The 21,412-nt window shown below is 36.8% G+C and overlaps 1 protein-coding gene across 11 annotated transcripts in view; it reads right to left on the bottom strand.

Annotated features, from left to right (window-relative positions):
* Positions 1–21,412, bottom strand: part of MLLT10 (MLLT10 histone lysine methyltransferase DOT1L cofactor) — a 234,646-nt gene that overhangs the window by 18,500 nt on the left and 194,734 nt on the right. For all 11 annotated transcript variants that reach the window (XM_059404205.1, XM_059404201.1, XM_059404206.1 and 8 more), the window contains 2 exons: positions 12,087–12,265; positions 614–731 (listed from right to left, as the gene is read on the bottom strand). In XM_059404205.1, coding sequence (XP_059260188.1) covers positions 614–731; positions 12,087–12,265 — 297 coding nt within the window. The remainder of the gene's footprint in view (positions 1–613; positions 732–12,086; positions 12,266–21,412) is intronic.

The raw sequence follows: 21,412 nt of genomic DNA on the forward strand, positions 1-21,412 counted from the left end.
AAGGGTAAAGACATGACTGATCCATTCTTGGTGAACTGCTAAACCCATTCCCTTCCCCCAAACAGGCATGACTACTTGGACATGTCAACAAATCCTTAAGGATGGAATGAAACAAAGCAAATCCAGTGGCTCATTAAAACAGTACAAGAGGCAAATGCTACAAAATGTCAACTGGTAAAAATTCACAGGATTACTAAACACTGTAGAAATTCTCTAACAGGATTTTTTTTAACCAAGTTTGTGTAATGCAATTTCATGAATTATGCAAATAAAGGTTTAGGCTATTCACAGAAAAGCCTAGTGTTATGTTACTTTCATTGCACAGAACTGAGAACTGAACACATCAATCACAAAAGTCACAGGAGACATTGTTGCATTCCTGCCTGCTGATGGCTCTGCTTAAACATTTACATTTCAGACAGTAAAAAAGCACATCACTGTTTTGCAGCACAGCACACTATTTACTTCCAACTGTGGTGGGGGGCAGTGGGGGACCGGGTGCAGCACAATCCTGTATTTACCACACCTTTAGACTTTTCAAATAAAATGAGCCAATGGTGGGGGTGAAGGGAAATTATATTGGGGGAGAATTTAGAAATTTTTGAAAACCTACCTGTTTGATTGTTTTCAGACTGAACTATAAGAGCTGCCATTGATGAACTTGGATTTAATCTACTGCCATACATATGAGATGGTGCCTGACTAAGAGAAGATCCAGACAGTGTATTGGCCTAAATGAAAAGAATTACAAAGATAAATGAATTGTATTTGAAAATATCTTCATATTTTTCCTCTAATAGACCTAGTAACTATTTTTTCCAACCTAAGAATGTAAGCAAACATTCCTAACTTTCTGAAGAGCAGATTTCATTCTTGTTTTATCACTCCAACATTTCAATTTTTGAAGTCACATAATTCTAGATTAAAAGCATAAAGACTGGCACAAGGTTATTCTTGCTTTAATTTCAAAGTATCTAGTCACTAACAAAACTCAGTGGCATGGTTACCATGTGACCATATGACTAATTATTTAATCTTATTAAACCATTTACAAAATATGGGCAGGTAGACAACAGATGTCTAATAGTCTCTTACATCACAGGCTGGCGAAGGAGGTCAAAAGGTCCAATTTCTATTTTTAGTATTTTAACTACAAAGAGCAATATTTCCATTGCTTAACTCTGTCATTAGTAAAACCTGCACACTATTCTGTTACTTCCTATTTTGATAGACTTGGAAGCCTGCTGCTTTTTCTGTTTTGTTTTGTTTTTATTTTAAAAGAAAGCAAACAGGCATCACAAGTATGTTTTCTATACAATGCAGAGCTCAACGAATCACAGCTTTGCCCTGACCCCATATAAGGCACTGTCTTTTTGGCAGGAAGCCAGCTCCACTAACTGGAGAGCTGGTCCAAAGTTTGTAATTCATTCATGTTGCTAACCACAATTCTGAAGGCCTCTACTGGGACTTGTGCCAAACAAGTGAAAATGAACCCTTAAACAGATGAAGCTAAGGAGGCTGGCCAAAGTCTTGCGTAATCCAATGTAATAAAAATGCCTTCTTTGATGTGAATACTTTCTCCCACTTTCTAAGAATATTATAACCTTAAAATGTGGCATTTTGGGAGCAAAATCTCTTGTACACAAAATACTGTTTCTCAAAGAAAGTTATTATTAGCCTGAAATACTTTTCAGATTTAACAGAACCACAAATTTTTAAAGTAGACTTCGTATTCTTTTTCATGAATGAAATCAAACTTAAGTTTTATAAAAACGGAATCACTGTACAGTTATTTCAGAACAGAACTGTGGAAAATAATTTGCAAGGACTGAAGCACTTCTTATATAAAGAAGCTGAATAACAGCAAAACAAAAGACAGGGAACACTCCAACCTGTACAACTGCACACAGGAGACCAAGACAACGCAGTGCCTATAATGAGCAAAATAATACAGAAAATAAACTGTGTTTCTGGAAAGACTCAGACACTGACATTATACTTACTGGGCATGAAAACTGGACTTTACAATTCACAGAAATAGTCTGTGATGCAGAATCCTGCCCTTGTTTTCCATTGTTTGAAAGGGTGTATTTTCTAGTTCATTCTTTCATGTCTAAGTTTAATTGGTCAATTTTTGGTTTCATTTTTCCTCTTATTAAAGATGTGTATAGAAACTCAATAAGTTATTACTATAAAGTCTTGTTTAACTATCAATTAGCCCTCAGTAAAAGGTAAGGCACAATTTTAAACTCAAGATCACACTAGACATTTACCATGTATACAGTATAGCACACTAAAAAAGCATAGCATACTAAATTCATAAATGGAAATATACTTAAGTTTTTTTTACATCTCCAGAAGTCAACTACCTGGAAATTTTGGCTACTCATTAAATAACCTAGGGTAAGAAAAATCACCAAACAGACAAACAGAAAGACCAGATGTTACCAGTCCCATGTGTAAACATCTCAGGTACCATGTACTTAAAAATATCCTTCTCAGAGCCAATTTGCTCTTACTCTAGATATAATTCTACAAAGATCAAGTAAGCATATAAAGATTGGAAGCAGAAAATTAATTAGAAAGGGGAAGAAAAGTCAGCTCTTGAGACATTTGTTGGCAACAGGAATCAACGTCTAACAATATGAGAGAGAAAAATACGGCCAAGAGTGAGAGCATATTCCAGAGTGCTGCTGAGGTGGTGCTCAAAGAACATGGAACGCTAAATGCCTTAGCATTTGTACCTTAGCCTTCTGACTCTCCTTTTTCATGCAGTCATCTATAATAGTTGAAACATAACTAATATTACACCAGTTGGACCACGTTTTTAGTTCCAATTATCAGTTTTATGAGCTGTCTTAGTCTCTTGATAAGAATCAAAAGATCCTACTCCTACTTTTTTCCTGAATAACACTTTTTCAGGAAGGGCTGTTTCTGCAAGGGCTTTATATTTATCCTTATTAGCTTCACATTTTTTGATGTAGTCTTTAAATTATCTTAGTTACTCTATTGTAAATTAGCCCACCATACTAAAAGATCAAAATGTGAAGCAGTACTACATAATAACCGATTTGCATAATGACTATCATCAAGAAGAAGATAAATCATCTTTAGCGTATTTCCAAAAAAAACGAAAGTCTGTATTTTATAAAGGTGCCAGGCAAAAATAAAATTAATAATAAAATAAAAACCTAAAATGGGAATACAGTCTTCATTATCCTAAATGGCCAATTACTCAAATTCCTGAATGAGTTAAAAATTATCTGGTAGTTTGTTTTTTAGAAATTATTGCATTTATTGAAACCAGAAACTTTGGAAAGAGGTTAAAAGTTATTAATTTTATCAGGTAGCATTTCATGGTGTAGTAAAACATTTAAAGCATTCTACATTAAAACTCAAGTCATTAACATCACTTTAACCGGTAACATGAGTTACTAAAGAATCCACAAATGTCTGACACTGCTTAGCCAATACTTCTGAAATGATGTTTATAATGTTTAATGTTGGGAGCCCATGATAACTCCGTTGTCACCTCAGGGCCACGACACCCCCATCAGTTCAGTGAAAAATTTACTGCAATGAAGAAGAGTACAGGAGAATGGGGTGGGGAGGGTGACTTACTGAGGAAAGCGTTAAGTGAAAGCACTAAGATTCTAGGGGATAGAAGGAATTCCATGTGAATCTAAAGAAACACTGGTTAAGAAGCATAGAGGTCACTGAAGGCTCTCATTGTAAGAGAAATCTGGAATAAAGGAAACAATATATACACATACTTCTTCCACAGCATACTTTGGAAATAAATTTTTAAAAGTGCACTGAAAGTCAATGACTAATACACCATAAGTAGGCTTCAGAAGACCTGGTATAAAAGATTCATTTTGCAGAGAAGTACCCACGTTAGGACGTTTTAATTTTATCTTGCCCAGGTAAGGAGAATGGCTACTAAGGGGGGCAGAGATCCTCCTTGAATCTCCTGGCACTATTAAGGAGATCAGTTGTTAACTCTGGGGAGACCGAGTGAAGGATATCCAGGATATATGTGAACACTACTACTTCTCCAACTTTTCTATATACGTCTATAATTTAAAGTAAGAACTTAAAACAACGAAAAAAAAGATTATGGGGCATCTAGGCAGCTCATTTGGTTAAGCATGTGACGTCAGCTCAGATCATGATCTCAGGGTCCTGGGATTGAGCCCCAAGTCAGGCTTCTAGCTCAGAGGGGAATCTGCTTCTCCCTCTGTCTTCCCCTGCTTATACTTTCTCAAATAAATAAAAATAAAATCTTAAAAACAAACTTGTTTCTTAATTGCATCCCACTAAAATTATATCATCTACTCAACACGTGAAAACAGGTGTTAGGCTGGATAAAGATAAAAATATTTAATAAATATTTTAAGTTCATATTGCCGTAATAAACTTCGGCTTTAACTTCCAATATGTATCTTAGATGTTTTTGTTCCCTTCTCAAGATTAATAATTGAAAGAAACCACTTCCATTCAAAATGTTAAAAACAGGGGCACCTGGGTGGCTCAGCGGGTTAAAGCCTCTGCCTTCTGCTCAGGTCTATGATTCCAGGGTCCTGGGATTCAGCCCGGCATCAGGCTCTCCAGGCTCTCCGCTCAGCAGGGAGCCTGCTTTCCCCCCTACCTCTCTGCCTACTTGTGATCTCTGTCTGTCAAATAAATAAATAAAATCTTAAAAAAAAAAAAAACTTAAAAACAACACTTATTCTAATACTTCAGTAAAAGAGAACTATAATTATTTTACAAGATGGACCCAAAAGCAAGTAGATTAAGAATAAATTGAATAATTATTGAGGTAAATTTAAGCCACTTTGGGAGAAAAAAATGTTTAGGTGCCTGAGTCAAACAACCCTAAGCAAATTCAGAATAAATTATTATGCTAAAACACAATATATTTAAATTCAAAGCAAATCAAAGAAATGTAGTGTTTCCTAAGTAGATTCACAGACCATATTAAAATACTAGCAAGATTAAAATGACATTTCAGCTTTAAATTTCCCATTGATAATAGTTCATTCCTATATTCCAAATGTCTGCTTATGACCATACAAGCTTTTTTATTATTATCTTTGTATTATTTATTTGACACAGAGAGAGAGAGCACAAGTAGGCAGAGAGGCAGGCAAAGGGAGGAGGAAGCAGGCTCCCTACTGAGCAGAGAAGAGAGCCAGATGCGGGGCTCGATCCCAGGACCCTGAAACCATGACCTGAGCTGAAGGCAGAGGCTTATCCCACTGAGCCACCCAGGCGCCCCCATAGAGTTTTTAAAAGAACTCTAGTTGTAAAGTAACTCTGCCAAATTCCTAGGCATTTGGCCCCAGTTAGTTGTGGAGGGGAAAAGTTAGGCTAAAGCCAACTGAGTTGAGTATCAGACTTAAAAGTGGACATTTTCATTTAGGGTTTTTTCCCTTCCTAATGTTGGTAAAGAAAGAATAGTAAAGAATAAACAACAAAAATTAAGTTTGAGAGAAAAGAACCTATAAAAACTTCACCTCTGTAAAGTATCACAAATACATCATCTAGAGGTAGATATGAAACTTCATACCTACCTTCATACAGGAAGGGTTATAGCAAGCATTTTTCTTTTTCTTAAAGATTTAATTTACTTGACAGAGAGCGAGAGATCACAACTAGGCAGAGAGGCAGGCAGAGAGAGAGGGGGAAGCAAGTTCACTGATGAGCAGAGAGCCCGATTCAGGGCTTGATGTGGGAGGCTTGATCCCAGGACACTAAGATCATGATGCTCGCTGAAGGCAGACACTTAACCGACTGAGCCACCCAGGCGTCCTTATAGCAAGCATTTTTTTTTTTAAGATTTTATTTATTTATTTGACAGAGATCACAAGTAGGCAGAGAGGCAGGCAGAGAAAGGGGGAAGCAGGCTCCCTGCTGAGTAGAGAGCCCAATGCAGGGCTCGATCCCTGGATCCTGGGATCATGACCTGAGCCGAAGGCAGGGGCAACCCACTGTGCCACCCAGGCGCCCCTCGCAAGCATTTTTTAAACGCACAGTTAACCGGTCAATAAACACTGAAGTCAATCAAACTCTAAAACACAGGAGAGGTGGGGCGCCTGGGTAGCTCAGTGGGTTAAAGCCTCTGCCTTCGGCTCAGGTCATGATCCCGGGGTTCTGGGATCGAGCCCCACATCGGGCTCTCTGCTCAGCGGGGAGCCTGCTTCCTCCTCTCTGCCTGCTTCTCTGCCTGCTTGTGATCTCTGTCTGTCAAATAAGTAAATAAAATCTTAAAAAAAAAAAAATTAAAAAAAAAAAAAAAAAAACACAGGAGAGGTACTTCAGGCATTCCAATCCTGACTAATGACTTAAAAATACATTCTTCCAAAATCTTGTCAGACTCACTAAACCAAGTATTACTTTAAAAAATTTTTAGTTTCAGGGGCACCTGAATGGCTCAGTGGGTTAAAGCCTCTGCCTTCAGCTCAGGTCATGATTCCAGGGTCCTGGGATCGAGCCCCCTATCAGGCTCTCTGATCAACAGAAAGCTTGCTTCCCTTCCTCTCTGCCTTTCTGCCTACTCGTGATTTCTGTCTGTCAAATAAATAAATAAAATCTTTAAAAAAAAATTTCAGTTTCATATACATTCTTAGAAGAGAAAACTTTTCATCATAACTATAGCTGCCATAAATCAACCTTTCTCACCTTGGGCAAGGTGCTAGCCCTCTCTGTCTTCAATTTCCATGGGTAAAAATGGAACTAATAATAGCACCTATCTCATAAAAATACCATAAGAATTAACTGAGCTAGTATATATGGCTTATAAAGAATTCTTTCTACATGGTAAGCATTCATATTTTAGCTTATTTTAAAAATTATTTTCATATGCTATTATGACTTCCATATTTTCCATCAACCTTATTAGAGAATATAATCTATTGATTATATTAACAAAGCTATATTTCAAAGATTAAAACCTACTTCCTTAAGAAAAACTAGATAGTATAAATGTCTCATTATGCAATGATATTTTAATCTATGTATTCTATAACAACATAGCAATATTGAAAATATAATGTAGGGATTCAAATATTTTAATGATAATTTATATATTTTTTCAAATTGCAAGTACAACTGGACTAGAAAAGTTTCCAGGAAAAATTAGAGAACAATGGAAAGTTTCATATATTCTCCAACTCAATTCAAACTTTGCATTATGAAACATATTCTGATAACAGACCCCATTTCTGTGTCAGCTCCCACCAGTAAGGCTTTAATACTCAGCGTGTGATGAGAGATGAAACCAAGTGTGAACAACTTTCAGGTCCCATGAGTAGGCTGACTGTTAAAGCTGTCAGGTTCAATTGCATCATTCCACATTATTCAATGCCCCAAACTGCTCCCTAATTGTTAGGAGCTTAACGTATTCAAAACCATTGTTTAGGCTAATGCTGAAATGCTTCACAATTGAGTTTCTATAAAGTAGTGGGAGGGATTAAATTGTTGTTAAACCATCACTGAACACTCATGATTGGACAACAGGACTGTATAGAATAACCAACCAATTCTAAGCAGGTTTCCTAATTGGTTAATACCTAATCAATATATCACCCATCTTTTGCAGAAAAAATTAAGGCCCCAGGGCCAAATCAGCTATTGAAATAACTTAAGAACTAGAAAGACCTCAGGCAAAAGCTGAGCCTAAAATGGCTAAAATTCACATATCTATGTTAACATGGAATTATATATTTTAACAGAAAAATTTTTAATACTATTTTTAGTAAGCAAAGTGCTTCTGTACAATTTATCTCATTGGTAAACAGGCTGTTTCTGTAACAGCTAAAACTGAGTCCTATAATAACTTCAACATCAGTATAATAACTATTAAACCCAAAGTACTTTATGGTCTACAAAGTACTTACTCTCATTTAAACTTTGTAACATAGTGGTCTTCATAGCAGGTAGGACAGGTATTTGAAGTATTTGGTTTTACACACGAAAAACACTGACACCCACAAATTGAAAAGACCTGCCTACAGTCACAGTAGTAAGCAGCAAAGCTCCTGGGAAACAAGATTTCTGACTCAAATTTCTATTTAGCATTGTGTCACACAAATGGACACAGTAAAATTCCTGACAATGTTTTTCAAAGAGAAGGACATCATTGGGATATTCATTTTTATGGTAATGATTAGTAGACCAGAGATCAGACTCCAGAGTCAGACTTCCTTGTTTCCAAACTTAGTTTCATCACCACTTACTTACTAGACAAGTGATGTTGCATAGTTACTTAACCTCTTGATCACCCAACAGTAAGTGACTTTACAAAGCACTTATACAAACTTATTTTGCTCAGAATGTTAATGTCCTTAAAATTAAAAGTCATTATGAAATTACTTAAAACACAAAAGATGAAACTTTCATTCTGACCAATCAAGTCAGAGATCCTCTGAAGTCAGGTCCATCTACCTGGGAAACTGAACCATTTTCTCCAACAGAATGGAAGTGCAGACATCATCCAAAAGGAAATTGAGGACTACTCCATCTAAGACAACTCCCAACAGGCACACACCCCAAAGTTATCATGCTGGAAAATGAAGTAGTCAAAGCTGACTGAAGTAAAAGTTTCATAGAAAAGTGCAAAACATTAGTCATTAACTGTACATTAAAAATACTTGAGCATCTGCAATTACTAAATACACATAAATTTTTAAAGTTCCTTCATTTATTTTTAAATTTATTTTTCATAATAGTAACACAGAGTAAACAAGGAAGCAGATTACCTACATGAAGACTGTACCTAAAAGCAAAACACAGAATGCAGAAAATAATGTAACACACTTTTTCACTACATTCAGCTTTAAATTCTTCTATTAAGGGAATCATCTTTCAAACAAAAGCACTTGAAATTTCCCAAAAGACAAACGGAATTAATGTAGAACTAGGAGACAGAGTGGAACTTGAAAGGCAAAATGAAAAATTAGTAACACACCTACAAAAACTAATTTATACCTCTAACTATGATGCAAGGGCAGAGCACATCATTAAAAAAACAAAACAAAACAAAACAAAACAAAACAAAACCACATGGACAGTAGTTCTATCTTCTAATAATGTTAAGAAACTATTACCTCTATTGCTGTTACCTGTGAAAGAATAATTATTCTAAAAACAAATATATCTAATAAAACAAAAGGACATAACACTGAAGAATATAAAACTAGGTCATCAAGCATTTTTTTAAAGTTTTTTGTTTGTTTGTTTGTTTGTTTTCAAAATTAGGGCTGCGAAGCATCAATTTTTTTCCCTACAATTTTACATATGTCTCCTTTTTCCCCCATTAAAAGCACAATTCTGTTCTCAGTTTTTAATTTCTATTAAGCTCTCCCTGATCTTAACTCCCTGACCACTTTCCAGGGAACAATTCTTAAGACAGCAAATAAGCCAAACAAGAGGCCTGTCTATCTTACTTAAAAAACCCAGGGCAGAAAGATCAAAAATGACCTCTGGATTTTCATCCTGCTGGCACCAAGCCAGTCACTAAAAACTACTACTTTTGCAAAGTTTTTTGGGGAAGTAAGGGAGACAAAACATTATTCAAATTTAACATTTCGATTCTCTGATTTATGTTTTTTAAAATATTTGCTTGCCGGTGCGATGTTTTTCTTAATAACTGTAACAAGACTTCTATAATTACATTTTAAATACTGGTAATTTAAATTAACCCACTTATAGCACTGCTAATCAACTACCTATAAAGAAACCCTAAAGAAGAGGCTACCATTTGATTACCTAAACACAATGACTTGTGCAATTTGAAAACAAACAGGACCTATATGAAAGTTAAACAGAAATAAACTTGTCATTTTGAAGAGAAGATTCAATTACCAAGTACATGACAATTTTAAGAATCCTATCTAAACATTCATTTTATTCTAAATATTTTTGTATCATTTCTTTTGCACATTGCCTAGAAAATTCACATTTTGCACGTTCAATACCAATACTATTGTCTCAGGCAGCTAAATTGAAGTAGTTCTGCACTCAGTTCAACTGAGAGGTCAACGTGCCTCAGTTGCCTGGAGACTGATGGTTGCTACAGCAGCACCAGATAAGCCAGGCTAAATAAGCTTCAGCTTGAAGGCAGAAAGCATTTACTGCTAGACAGAATCATAGATGCAGTTGTCTCAGCATGCAGCATTTGAGTCTAACTAGATGATCATATTTATAAGAGACCCATCTTACTGAAACATGGAAAGAGGATAAACAGTAAGGATTTTAATTGGACTGAATCCTGGATTACTTGCAACTATGATTTCTTTGTTCTTCAGTTGAGTCATATGTTAAGTGGAATTTTCCCTCTAGCTATAAATTTCTCTTTACCACCACTTCCCCCATCTACCTCCCTAATGCCAACCCCCAAAACCACAAACATAATGAATGAGAAGAAATGAGATTTTTGCTTAATTCAGCCTGGAATTAACCAGAGAGTAATTAAAACAGACTTTTATAAAGAAAGAAAGAAAAATGCACACTGAAAATGTTCATGTGAGACTTTGTCCAAGGATAGAAAGCTATCAACAGCATATGGCTACACTTAATTAAAAGAGATAAAACTATTTGCAAGAACCATTCTCTCATTTATCCTTTCACCCTCTCTAACCCCACACCCCTGGCATGCTGGCTCCCTCACCAAGGCTAGTGAAATGAGCTACAAAAAATTCTTCTAAATTAGTCAAACTCCCCTTATTCAGGTTGAGAGGTTCACCACATAGTTAACTTTCATTTTCAAACATGATACCACTAATCAAGCCATTGGTTTTCTATGCCGAACTGTCTGTTGTTTATTCCAATACCTAAACTAATTATAATGGTGACTGTTTGCACTGCACCATTACATATTTAAAAATAACTAATGCTATGCTTTGATGTAAAGCTTACAGAAAATACTAGGAAGTGTATATATGTTCTAAAGGCTTATACAATGCAAATCATGAACACATACATAAAGTATAAATTTACAGCAACTTACAACCTATTTAACTAATTGTAATTACATATTTGTCTTTGTTATAAATTTCTCCTGGGGTACCTGAGTGGCTAAGTCAGTTAAGCATCTGACTCTGGATTTCAGCTCAGGTCATGATCTCATGGGAGATGGAGACCCGACCTCCACCACCGCCCCCCCCACCCCCCACCCCCACAGGCTCTGTGCTCAGAGTGGAGTTTGCCTGTCTCTCTCCCTCCCACTGTTTGCATGCTCCCTCCCTCTCTCTCTCTAAAATAAATTTAAGTAAATAAAATCTTAAAAATTTTCTCCAAGCACTAAGATGGTTATTACTGGAGCTTTGGATAAAATTAAAGTAAAATTATAAGGAATTCTAAACAAATAAAAAATACATACTTAAGGAATTTTAAATTATTACCTTTGGCAAAGTGTGTGTGTGTGTGTGTGTCTGCAAGCACGCAGCTCTGCCTATTTACTGTCCTATTTGTATAATGCAAGATTACGATTTTTCTGAAAGGACTCTTGCTTTTAAAGGATTCCTGAAGACTAGTAACTTTACATATCTAAAGTAAAGGAAAGGGATAAATGCACAATAAGCACAGTCACTTATTTACAATATTTATGTACATTCTTTCTCTCCCACTAGGAGGAAAACAATACAATACTTAAAGGAATCAATCACTCTTTATCCCATTATTCTCTAATGCCAGTTTTTAAAAAATAATGCTATTTCTGTGATTTTTAAAATTGTAAAAGGAATGTTTAAAACCACAGAAGTCCAAAACTGGATCATATTTACTAAGTCCTAAAGATTTTATTTCTAAGTAATTTCTATACCCAATTTGGGGCTCGAACCCACAACCCTGAGATTAAGAGTCACATGCTCTACAATGAGCCAACCAGTCACCCCACTAAGTCCTACTTTTTAAAAAGAATGAAAGTTTGCACCAAATTACTAATTTACATGTCACAACAAATGGAGGTAGTTCATAAATTCCTACAGAAAGCCCTATTCAATTTCTTTCTTCTCCAATCAAACTCACTTTTAGAAAACGACAGATCCGCCTATAGGTTACTTCATAACATTTTAACAACTTACCTGAGTTGTAGCAACAGCAGGGGCTGCAGATGACACTGCTGATGGGGAGAGAGCTCCCACTTGCTGCAAATGCCCAGAAGACTGCTGAGGTAAATGAGAACTGGAGACAGGAGTACTAGATCCTGAGCCCGATACTACATTTGGAAATGATACTGCTACATCATTGCTGTTATAAATACCTGCAAGAAAAAAAAATCATTTAAACATTTTAAAACTTAGCCGCCAAATCTGTCATAGACACATAATAGTAATCATTAAGTCAGAATACCCATATTTCCTCCCTCCCCTCAATGATAAATTTTATTGGCAGTCATAAATAATGTATCAATAACTAAATGACTAAATACTGACTTGTCACAAAACACTTTTTTAAAAGAACCTAAGTCATTTTTTGTAACAAAAATGGCTTTGCTAATAGACTGGGATCACATCAAGAGCGCCTTATAACAGTAAGAGTTTTAGGAATTCCTAAAGGCAAAGAAATATTTCCTAAATGGGAGAATGACACAATTAGAGTTGTGTTAAAATCACCTGATAAGCTTTTCAAAATGCAGATACTGGAGCCCCAGAACTCATGATTAAGAAGGTCTGAAAGGGGAAGAGTCTGTTTCAGAAAGGTCACCCAGGTTACAATGTAGAAAATAAAATGGAATAGAACTATACTTGAGATTCAAAGACCAGTAAGTAGATTCTAAAGATATTCCGAAGGTAAAATGAACAGACTTAATGACTGAATGGGGTGGATGAGTAGGGGTAGGGATGGAGGAGCATGGAGGATTAAGAGACAATGACAACATGGACTACTAGGTAGTGGTAGTGGTAACATTCACTACCAGGAACTCAAGAAAAGAGGATGGAAGGCTTGAAAGTTATTTTCAGAGGCACCATGGAGTTACAAGCAAGAAAGAAATGGAGAAAAGAGTGAAAGAATTCACTCTGAAAAGTGGATGGGAAGAGGAAGAACAGAGATGATAAATAAAAGTTAAGAGGAAAAAGGAGTTACCCCTACCCCCAAAAAAGCATCTGTTGTTGTTGTTGTTTTTTAATAAAGATGGGCGGCAATGCTCTTTGAGGATAAAAGTGAGAGATGGGAAGATCTAGAGACCAGTAGGGTTCTCAATCAGGGATGATCCTGTTCCACTGAGACATGTGACAATGTCTGAAGACATTTTTAGTTGTCAAAACTAAGGGGCACAACTGACACACAACAGTAGAGGCCTGGGATGATGCTAAACATCTTAAAATACACATGACAGCTCCTCACAACTAAGAATTATCTGGTTCATAGTGTCAATAGTGTGGAAACTGAGAAATCTTGATACAAACCACGGCTCCTGGGAGGGTAGGAGACAGTAAGATCCTAAGAACTCAACATTGTAACAAGAGGAAAGCAAGAAAAACATGAAGCTAAGTGGGTTGCGATAAAAAATAATAATAAAGTTTGAGAAACCATAGCCCTTGAAGGCAACAATAATTATTTGTTAATAGTATAATTTACTTTGTTCTAAACAACATAAATGTTATTGATTCATAATAAAATCAGCCATAATCTCCAAACAAGGAAATAAAGGAACTGGGACACTTTTAAAGGCCTTACAAATAATTGAGGGTCGTAAGATCCTTTTTATATCTGTAATTTCTCAAGAAAAAAAAAGAAAATTTATTCATTCAATACATGTATCCATTCTGCAAACATCTGAGAGCTTACTGTTCATCAGACATTACTCTAAGCCCTGGAGATACAAAGCCATTCAAGATATGTGGTCTCTGCCTTCAAGAAGCTTAGTGGAAAGAAAAAAAAAAAAAAGAAGAAGCAGCTTAGTGGAAAAGACAATTACAAAAGACTGTGAAAAGTGATAGGAGAGAGATATCCTTAGCGGCCCGCAAGCACATAAAAAGGGGTATCTAACCCAGACCTGGGGTGAGAGGATGAGGGTCAAAAAACTTACTGGACAAGATGGAAGCCTTTTAAATTAATTTCTAAAGGAGCTATAGAACTGAGGTGAAGGGTGGTTTGAGAAAGAAATATAAGAACCTGTAAATACCATCTGTAGCTCACACAAGAATGAGGCTAAAAAATAAGCAGGAATCAGATCAAGAACATTAAAAACCAAAACATTAAAAATTTAGAGACAACAGGAAGCCACTGAAGGATTGTAAACAGAAGCTTCATGTGCTCAGATTGATGTTTAAGCAAGACAAGGCTGAGACTAAATTGGGGAGAGCCTTCATCAGAGACTAAGAAAGCTGCTGAAGGGTTGCTATAATAATACTGATGCACAAAAACAGAGATTAAACTAAAGTAACAGTAGTCAAGGGATATTCTAAAAGCAAAGTTCATAGGACTGGCACCTAATAGGACCTGAAGAATAAATACGAAAGAAGAGTCAAGGATGACTCTTAAGTACCTGCAGGTGGGACTGGTAACACCACTCACTGAAGCAGGCAGAGCCACGGGAGCATCTAATATTTGGTTACTATATGTAGTACACTTACTACACTAGCCCCTGTAAATGTATGTGATAGTGTAATAGGCCAATGTGGTAAACGTCACTCCCATTTTACACAAGAGAAAACAGAAGTTTAAAGAAAAATTCTGCTTAGTGACCTAGTAGATGGTGGAATTTATCTACTAAATATTCATATTCACAGCTACTGAAACCACTTCCCTAACAGAAGTTTGAAGTTCAGGTCACTCATCATGGTCTTTGAGATACCTGTGGAAAACAGAATTCAGAACTGCAGAACACACTCTAGAACGGAACAGGATCAGCCTGAAAAAGCAGGTGTGGAGATACAAATCCAGGAGGCAGAAGAATAGTAAAGTTAGCATACGTAAACATGAAAACTCAAAAAGACTTTCTGTTGGCCTGCCCTGTGTTTGAAACCTTAAACTAGTTCATATTTTGAAACACCGGAACTCTGTATTTTTAAAAAAATTAATTTAGAAATATTTTTTAAAGATTTATTTCTTTGAGAGAGTTCACAAGCACAAGAGTTGGGGGAGGAGCAGAGAGAGAGAGAAAAAGCTCTCAAGCAGACTCCCCCTGAGCACACTGAGTGCAGAGCCCAATGTGGGGCTTGATCTCATGAGCCTGAGATGAAGAGTCAGGTGGTTGACCGACTAAGCCACCCTGATGCCCCAAGACATAGTATTTAAAAGTGAATTCTAGGGGCGCCTCGATGGCTCACTGGGTTAAAGCCTCTGCCTTTCAGCTCAGGTCATGATCTCAGGGTCCTGGGATCAAGCCTCGCATTGGGCTCTCTGCTCGGCGGGGAGCCTGCTTCCCTCTCTCTCTCTGCCTGCCTTTCTGACTACTTGTTCTCTCTCTCTGTCAAATAAATAAAAAATCTTTAAAAAAAAAAAAAAAGTGAGGCGCCTGGGTGGCTCAGTCGTTAAGCGTCTGCCTTTGACTCAGGTCATGATCCCAGGGTTCTGGGATCGAGCCCCACACATCGGGCTCCCTGCTCAGCAGGAAGCTTGCTACTCCCTTTCCCACTCCACCTGCTTGTGTTCCCTCTCTCGCTGTGTCTACCAAATAAATAAATAAAATCTTAAAAAAAAAAAAGTGAATTCTTATTTCTCCTGAAAAACTGAAGTTCTATCAATACTGGATGCTACATTCTGAAAGAGCAACAATCTGCTGGAGCTCTGGCCACGGCATAGGTTCTTTAATCCACCAGAGTCCTGTCATTATTCTTCACCTCTCCGCTCATTTATGTTAGCTATCTAGCCCCTGTAAATGTGTGATGTACAACTCCTGATGCGGAAGCTAGTCAAAACCAAGGAATGGTAAAATGAGATCACCCAGGGGAAGTTTTCAGCATGATCAAGAGGACCAAACACAGAATCCTACAGAATGTTACCACTTAAAGACAGACCACAAAAAACAAAATAAAGAGAACTTAAGAGAATTTTAGAAACCACTTAGAGAATTTGAAAAGAACAGGTCAAATAATTCCATAGGTTATTCTAGGTCAGGCCATAAAAGGAGAGTTATTTTTTTTTTTTAAGATTTTTTTATTTATTTATTTGACAGAGAGAGATCACAAGTAGGCAGAGAGAGAGAGAGAGAGAGAGGAGGAGGCAGGCTCCCTGCTGAGCAAAGAGCCCGATGCAGGACTTGATCCCAGGACCCTGAGATCATGACCTGAGCCGAAGGCAGCAGCTTAACCCACTGAGCCACCCAGGCGCCCTAAAAGGAGAGTTATTAAATGAGACAATGAACCTTGGCAAGATGAACTCACTTAAGAAGTTCAGCTGTGAAGGACAGAAAAGAGACAGCATGTAAATGAGTATAAATAAGTATTTACAGACCTTATATTCCAAAGGATGGACATACACTGAAAAAAATTTTTTAAAAGTTCATTACTTCATATTTCTTTCAATAAATACATGTGGAGAGCCTTACTGTTAAAAAAAAAAAAAAAAGCACTGAAGATAAAGAAGAACAGAAAGGAATTCTACTTTCAAAGAACTAATAGTCTCACAGCAGAGCTAGTAAGTATTCATAAGCTACTATGATACAGGATGGCAATACTGGTACCATAAGGACACATGCCATGAAGGACAACTGAAGTTCAGAGGAAGAGACTAGGGTGGAGGCGTTCCAGAGAGCAACACCTGAACTCAGCTTCTGCAGCAAACTACTGTGAAAGGTAGACTGCTAACAATCTAATTTTTTAGTGGTGGAGCACATAGATGGAATCTCCAACTCTGAAAACTAAAAGTCAGCTGGAGACAGCACACTGGGGCCAGGGGAGGGTGCGGGGAGGACCACCGGTGTAAGTTTTTGACAGAATGTGATCTTTATCAAACTACTTAAGCTTTCTGAGCCTCCATATTTTTCTAAAAGTGACTAGTAGCTACCTTATAGGGTTTTCTTTGAGAATGTCCATGTAAAGGCTCTAGCAGTGCCTCATACACAGTTAAGTTTCCATAATGGCAGCCATAGCTACTTCAGAGTTATTGCTCTAATTAAAATTTTATCTTTAGGTCAGGAATGTATAGTTTTATAATTATCAGGTCCTCTAATGTCCCTAATACTCTTTCAAAACTGAAAATACCATTGCCACATTTAGTAATATATATTAAAGTGTAATAGTGAAAAGCAAAAAACCATGGTGAATGAGGACCTCCAATCTCTAAACTTATTTTTATACTGCTGTAGAGCGTAAAGAGGAAACTGAACAGCTAAATGTGCAGTGTGGTGATTACACTTTGAAACTCTGGAACTCCCGTTACTACTATAAAAAGAACAAATAAAATTTTCGTTTCCTATTAAGGCAGGGCAGTATAAATACCTAAATCTTTTTGAAGATGATGATCACTGACTCTCCTAAACTCCCTCATACTTCAGGGTATGACTGGTACAGCATGAAAAAATGCTTTAGTAAGACCTCTAGATCTTTATTCAAAAGATAAATAATCCTCCTTGGATTGTTCTGTACCTGTTTTCTATTTAACTTACTCTATTTCCATCTTCCACCAGTTAATTACCTTAATCCAAATCACGGTGACATTCACTGACTTAAACAGAACTGAATTCTGTAATGCATAAACTCTAGGAAAATACCCAAAATTCATTTGTTCAGGACAGAGACGAGAAGCAAAGATATAGAATGATTCAGAGAATGGTAATGATGTACTGATTCGCCCATCCATTCAACCAACCGATATTTACTGTGTGTCTACTAGAAGACTGGCACTATGCTAGGAGCAGGGAATAAAGCTGGGAACAAGACAGACAAGATCTCTGTTCTCCAAGAATTTACAAGTTAATCAGGGAGGCAAACATTAAAACAAACACATAACTATAAATTGTAATAAGTACTATGATTGAAGGCAGAGAGAACCACTAGTGACAAATCAAGAAGCAGAAAATATCTGTCTGAAAAAATGATACATAAGCCAAGACCTAAAGTTTAGACAGGCAGGTGTTACGTGAACAGAGTAAAGTAGAAAAGCTTGTTCAAAAAACAATGAAATAGAGAAGAAAAAATAGGTAATACAGGTAAAGCATAGTGGAGAGAGTGGTAGAACAAACTGGAGAGAAGGGAAGGAACAGCCATAGAGAGGTGTTGCGAATGTAAACTAAGTCAATGGAAAGACACCAAATGCAAATATAGCATGACAGGTTTTTTTAGAAGATCATCCCTCTAACTGCTATGCCGTAATGAACTGAAAAGAGGAAGAGTGGAAACAAAAAGGTCATTTAGAAGGCTATTCTACAATCTAGGTGAAAGATGACATCCCTCAGGACTAAGGCAGTAGTGTGATGGAAAAGCTTGGAGAAAGACGGATCTGAAGTGCATCTAGAGGTCAGATGAACCTAACTTGATGATAAGCTACATTACGTAGATAAAGAAAAATAATACTATACTATACTATACTATACTAAAATATTATAAATGAATCGGGTAGTAATTAGAAGTGCCATTTACTGAGGTGGTGAAAAGTGGAACAAAGTGCATTTTTGCTTGTAAAAGAGAAAAACGTCAGCCTAGGACTAAGTCCTGAAGACCCTCAACATTTCAAGGATGGTTAGCGTGGAAAAAGAATCTGCAAAGAAAACTGAGATCAGGGGCGCGTGGGTGCCTCAGTGGGTTAAAGCCTTTGCCTTCGGCTCAGGTCATGATACCAAGGTTCTGGGATCGAGCCCCACATCGGGCTCTCTGCTCAGCAGGGAGCCTGCTTCCTCCTCTCTCTCTCTCTCTCTCTGCCTCTCTGCCTACTTGTGATCTCTGTCTGTCAAATAAATAAATAAAATCTTTAAAAATAAATAAATAAAGGGGCGCCTGGGTGGCTCAGTGGGTTAAGCCGCTGCCTTCGGCTCAGGTCATGATCTCAGGGTCCTGGGATCGAGTCCCGCATCGGGCTCTCTGCTCAGCAGGGAGCCTGCTTCCTTCTCTCTCTCTCTCTGCCTGCCTCTCAGTGTACTTGTAATTTCTCTCTGTCAAATAAATAAATAAAGTCTTTTTAAAAATAATTAATTAATTAATAAATTGATTGATTAAAAGGAAAAAAAAGGAAACTGAGATCACTGAGGTAAGAAAACCAGAGAAGACAATCTAAAGAAAGGGCATATCAACTGCATCAAATGATGCTGAAAGACTAGTTCAGACACAGAATGAAAATAGATTTGGAAACATGGAGACAAATGATGATTTTAGGAAGAATAGTATATAGAATAGACAGAGCCAAGAAAACACTGTTGAGACCTAAGCTTTTATTAGTGTGCCATGGCAATTACATAAAAACAGTATACTAGACAGGAGTATACATGACCAGTGACCTAACTGTTAGTGGTCACCAACCAGAGTTCCCACTTCCCAATTTCAAACTGCCTGGGAGGCCAAATCAGTACTGTACCAAGTTGTCTATTCAGCAGTGAACCACAGTAAATGAATGGGATAAGTCCTGAGGAATATTTAACCTAGTAAATGACTAAACTTGTTAAGCTATCCCTAACCCCATCCTAGGACTGCATATTCTTTTCTGGAGGTTAATATGGTGTGAAAGTAGTTAAAAATCTAAAACCTGTTGCCTCATGCAAATAACCTCTCTGAACCTCATCTACAAAGGGAGGATGGCACCAATGATTTCACAGGGCTGGTGCAAGGATTAACTAATTCATGTAAAACACATACTACTGTTATTAATCTCTTACTACATATTAAGTGTTAGATAAATAGTAACCATATTACAAAATATAAAGGAGGAATACCTATTAATGTTAAAAGAAGTAAACAGAATAATACATACAACAATAGAAAGATTCCGTTGTTAATGTTGCCTTAATTTCCTTTTCCTTTGGTGACTAATAAATAACAGGATTATTCTGCCTTTCCCTTTCTAGATTGTGCAATATGTGTCTATATTGATTAACACATTCATTATTCAAAGAGGCTAAATAAAATTTAGAAAAAGTTAGAGCTTTCTCTCCAAAGACTCTTGGCCAACTTGATGGAATATAGGTGCTCCTCAATCTCTTTCGGCAAGCATTAACCATTTCTTAGGCTGCTCTTATTTTTATAGATATGAACAATTCTACATTGTTTCTTTTGACTTTACCTACAAAAATAATACATACTAATTATTAAAAATCTTAAATAGATGGTAAAGTAGGGGGGAAAAATCATCCACAAACTCTGCTGACATTTTTATGTATCCTCAAACTTCTGGGTATATAGCTTATGGTTTTGTTTAGCTTTATATAGCTGCCTATATATTAAAATTTTTTAAGCCTTTTATACTTAACATGCTTTCCTATTTCAGTATGAAATCTTTAAAAAAATGTTTTTAAATGTTATTTTGACATAATCAATTGAATATTGCATAGCTGACTCTGGTTTACAGTATTCTACAAATATTTATGCCTAATATACCCAGACAAAATACTAGATGAAGATATTACCAAAAAAAAAAAAAAAAAATAGGTATCCATCCTTTCATTTACGGTTCTTAAAGCGAAGGATCCAGACATTAAATAATCAGACAAATATTATGCTATGCTGGAAAAGTAGAATGTATTGAGTATAAGGGGTAGCTTAATTAAGATTAGCAGACGAGGGGACGCCTGAGTGGCTCAGTTGATTGAGCAGCTGCCTTCGGCTCAGGTCATGATCCCAGCGTCCTGGGATTGAGTCCCGCATCGGGCTCCTTGCTCCGCAGGGAGCCTGCTTCTCCCTCTGACTTTGCCTTCCACTCTGTCTGCCTGTGCTCGCTCTCACTCTCTCTCTCTCTCTTACAAATAAATAAATAAAATCTTTAAAAAAAAAAAAAAAAAGATTAGCAGACCAGGCCTCTGTTAAGATATAACACAAACTAAAAAAAGAGAGACCCATTTCTGTTATTTTTACCTGCCCAGAATTCTTCCCATTTTGTGTCCAAATAACATCCTATTTTCTGTCAGAGAAATATCCCTCCCTCCATTACATACACTCTCAGCTCAGGGATAAACATGGCAACCCAAGCTGAAACAGTCTCTCCTGGGAATTTAAATCCTGAAGGCATACACACAAGGGCAAAAATGGTCAGACCCGTTAGTCTAATGGGAGTAATATTAGGATTCTACTAATTCTTGTCTACCTAGCCCTCGAACCTACCCAATTTCTCTTCTCCCAGAGGTCTGAAATGGGGCTTTTAATTCTCTGAAACAATTGTACATATCCAAAAAATTCATTTTTTGCTTAAATTTGACAGAATCCACTTCTGTGGCTTACATTCAATGAACCCTAACTGATATGGCCAATGTAGTATAATAAGCAAAGAAATAAAATGCTTAAGGTGAAGCCAGAAGTCAGCCAAAAAGCCAGCTCATGGA

Source organism: Mustela nigripes, chromosome 6 (genome assembly GCF_022355385.1).
Source record: "Mustela nigripes isolate SB6536 chromosome 6, MUSNIG.SB6536, whole genome shotgun sequence".
Taxonomy (NCBI): Eukaryota; Metazoa; Chordata; class Mammalia; order Carnivora; family Mustelidae; genus Mustela; species Mustela nigripes.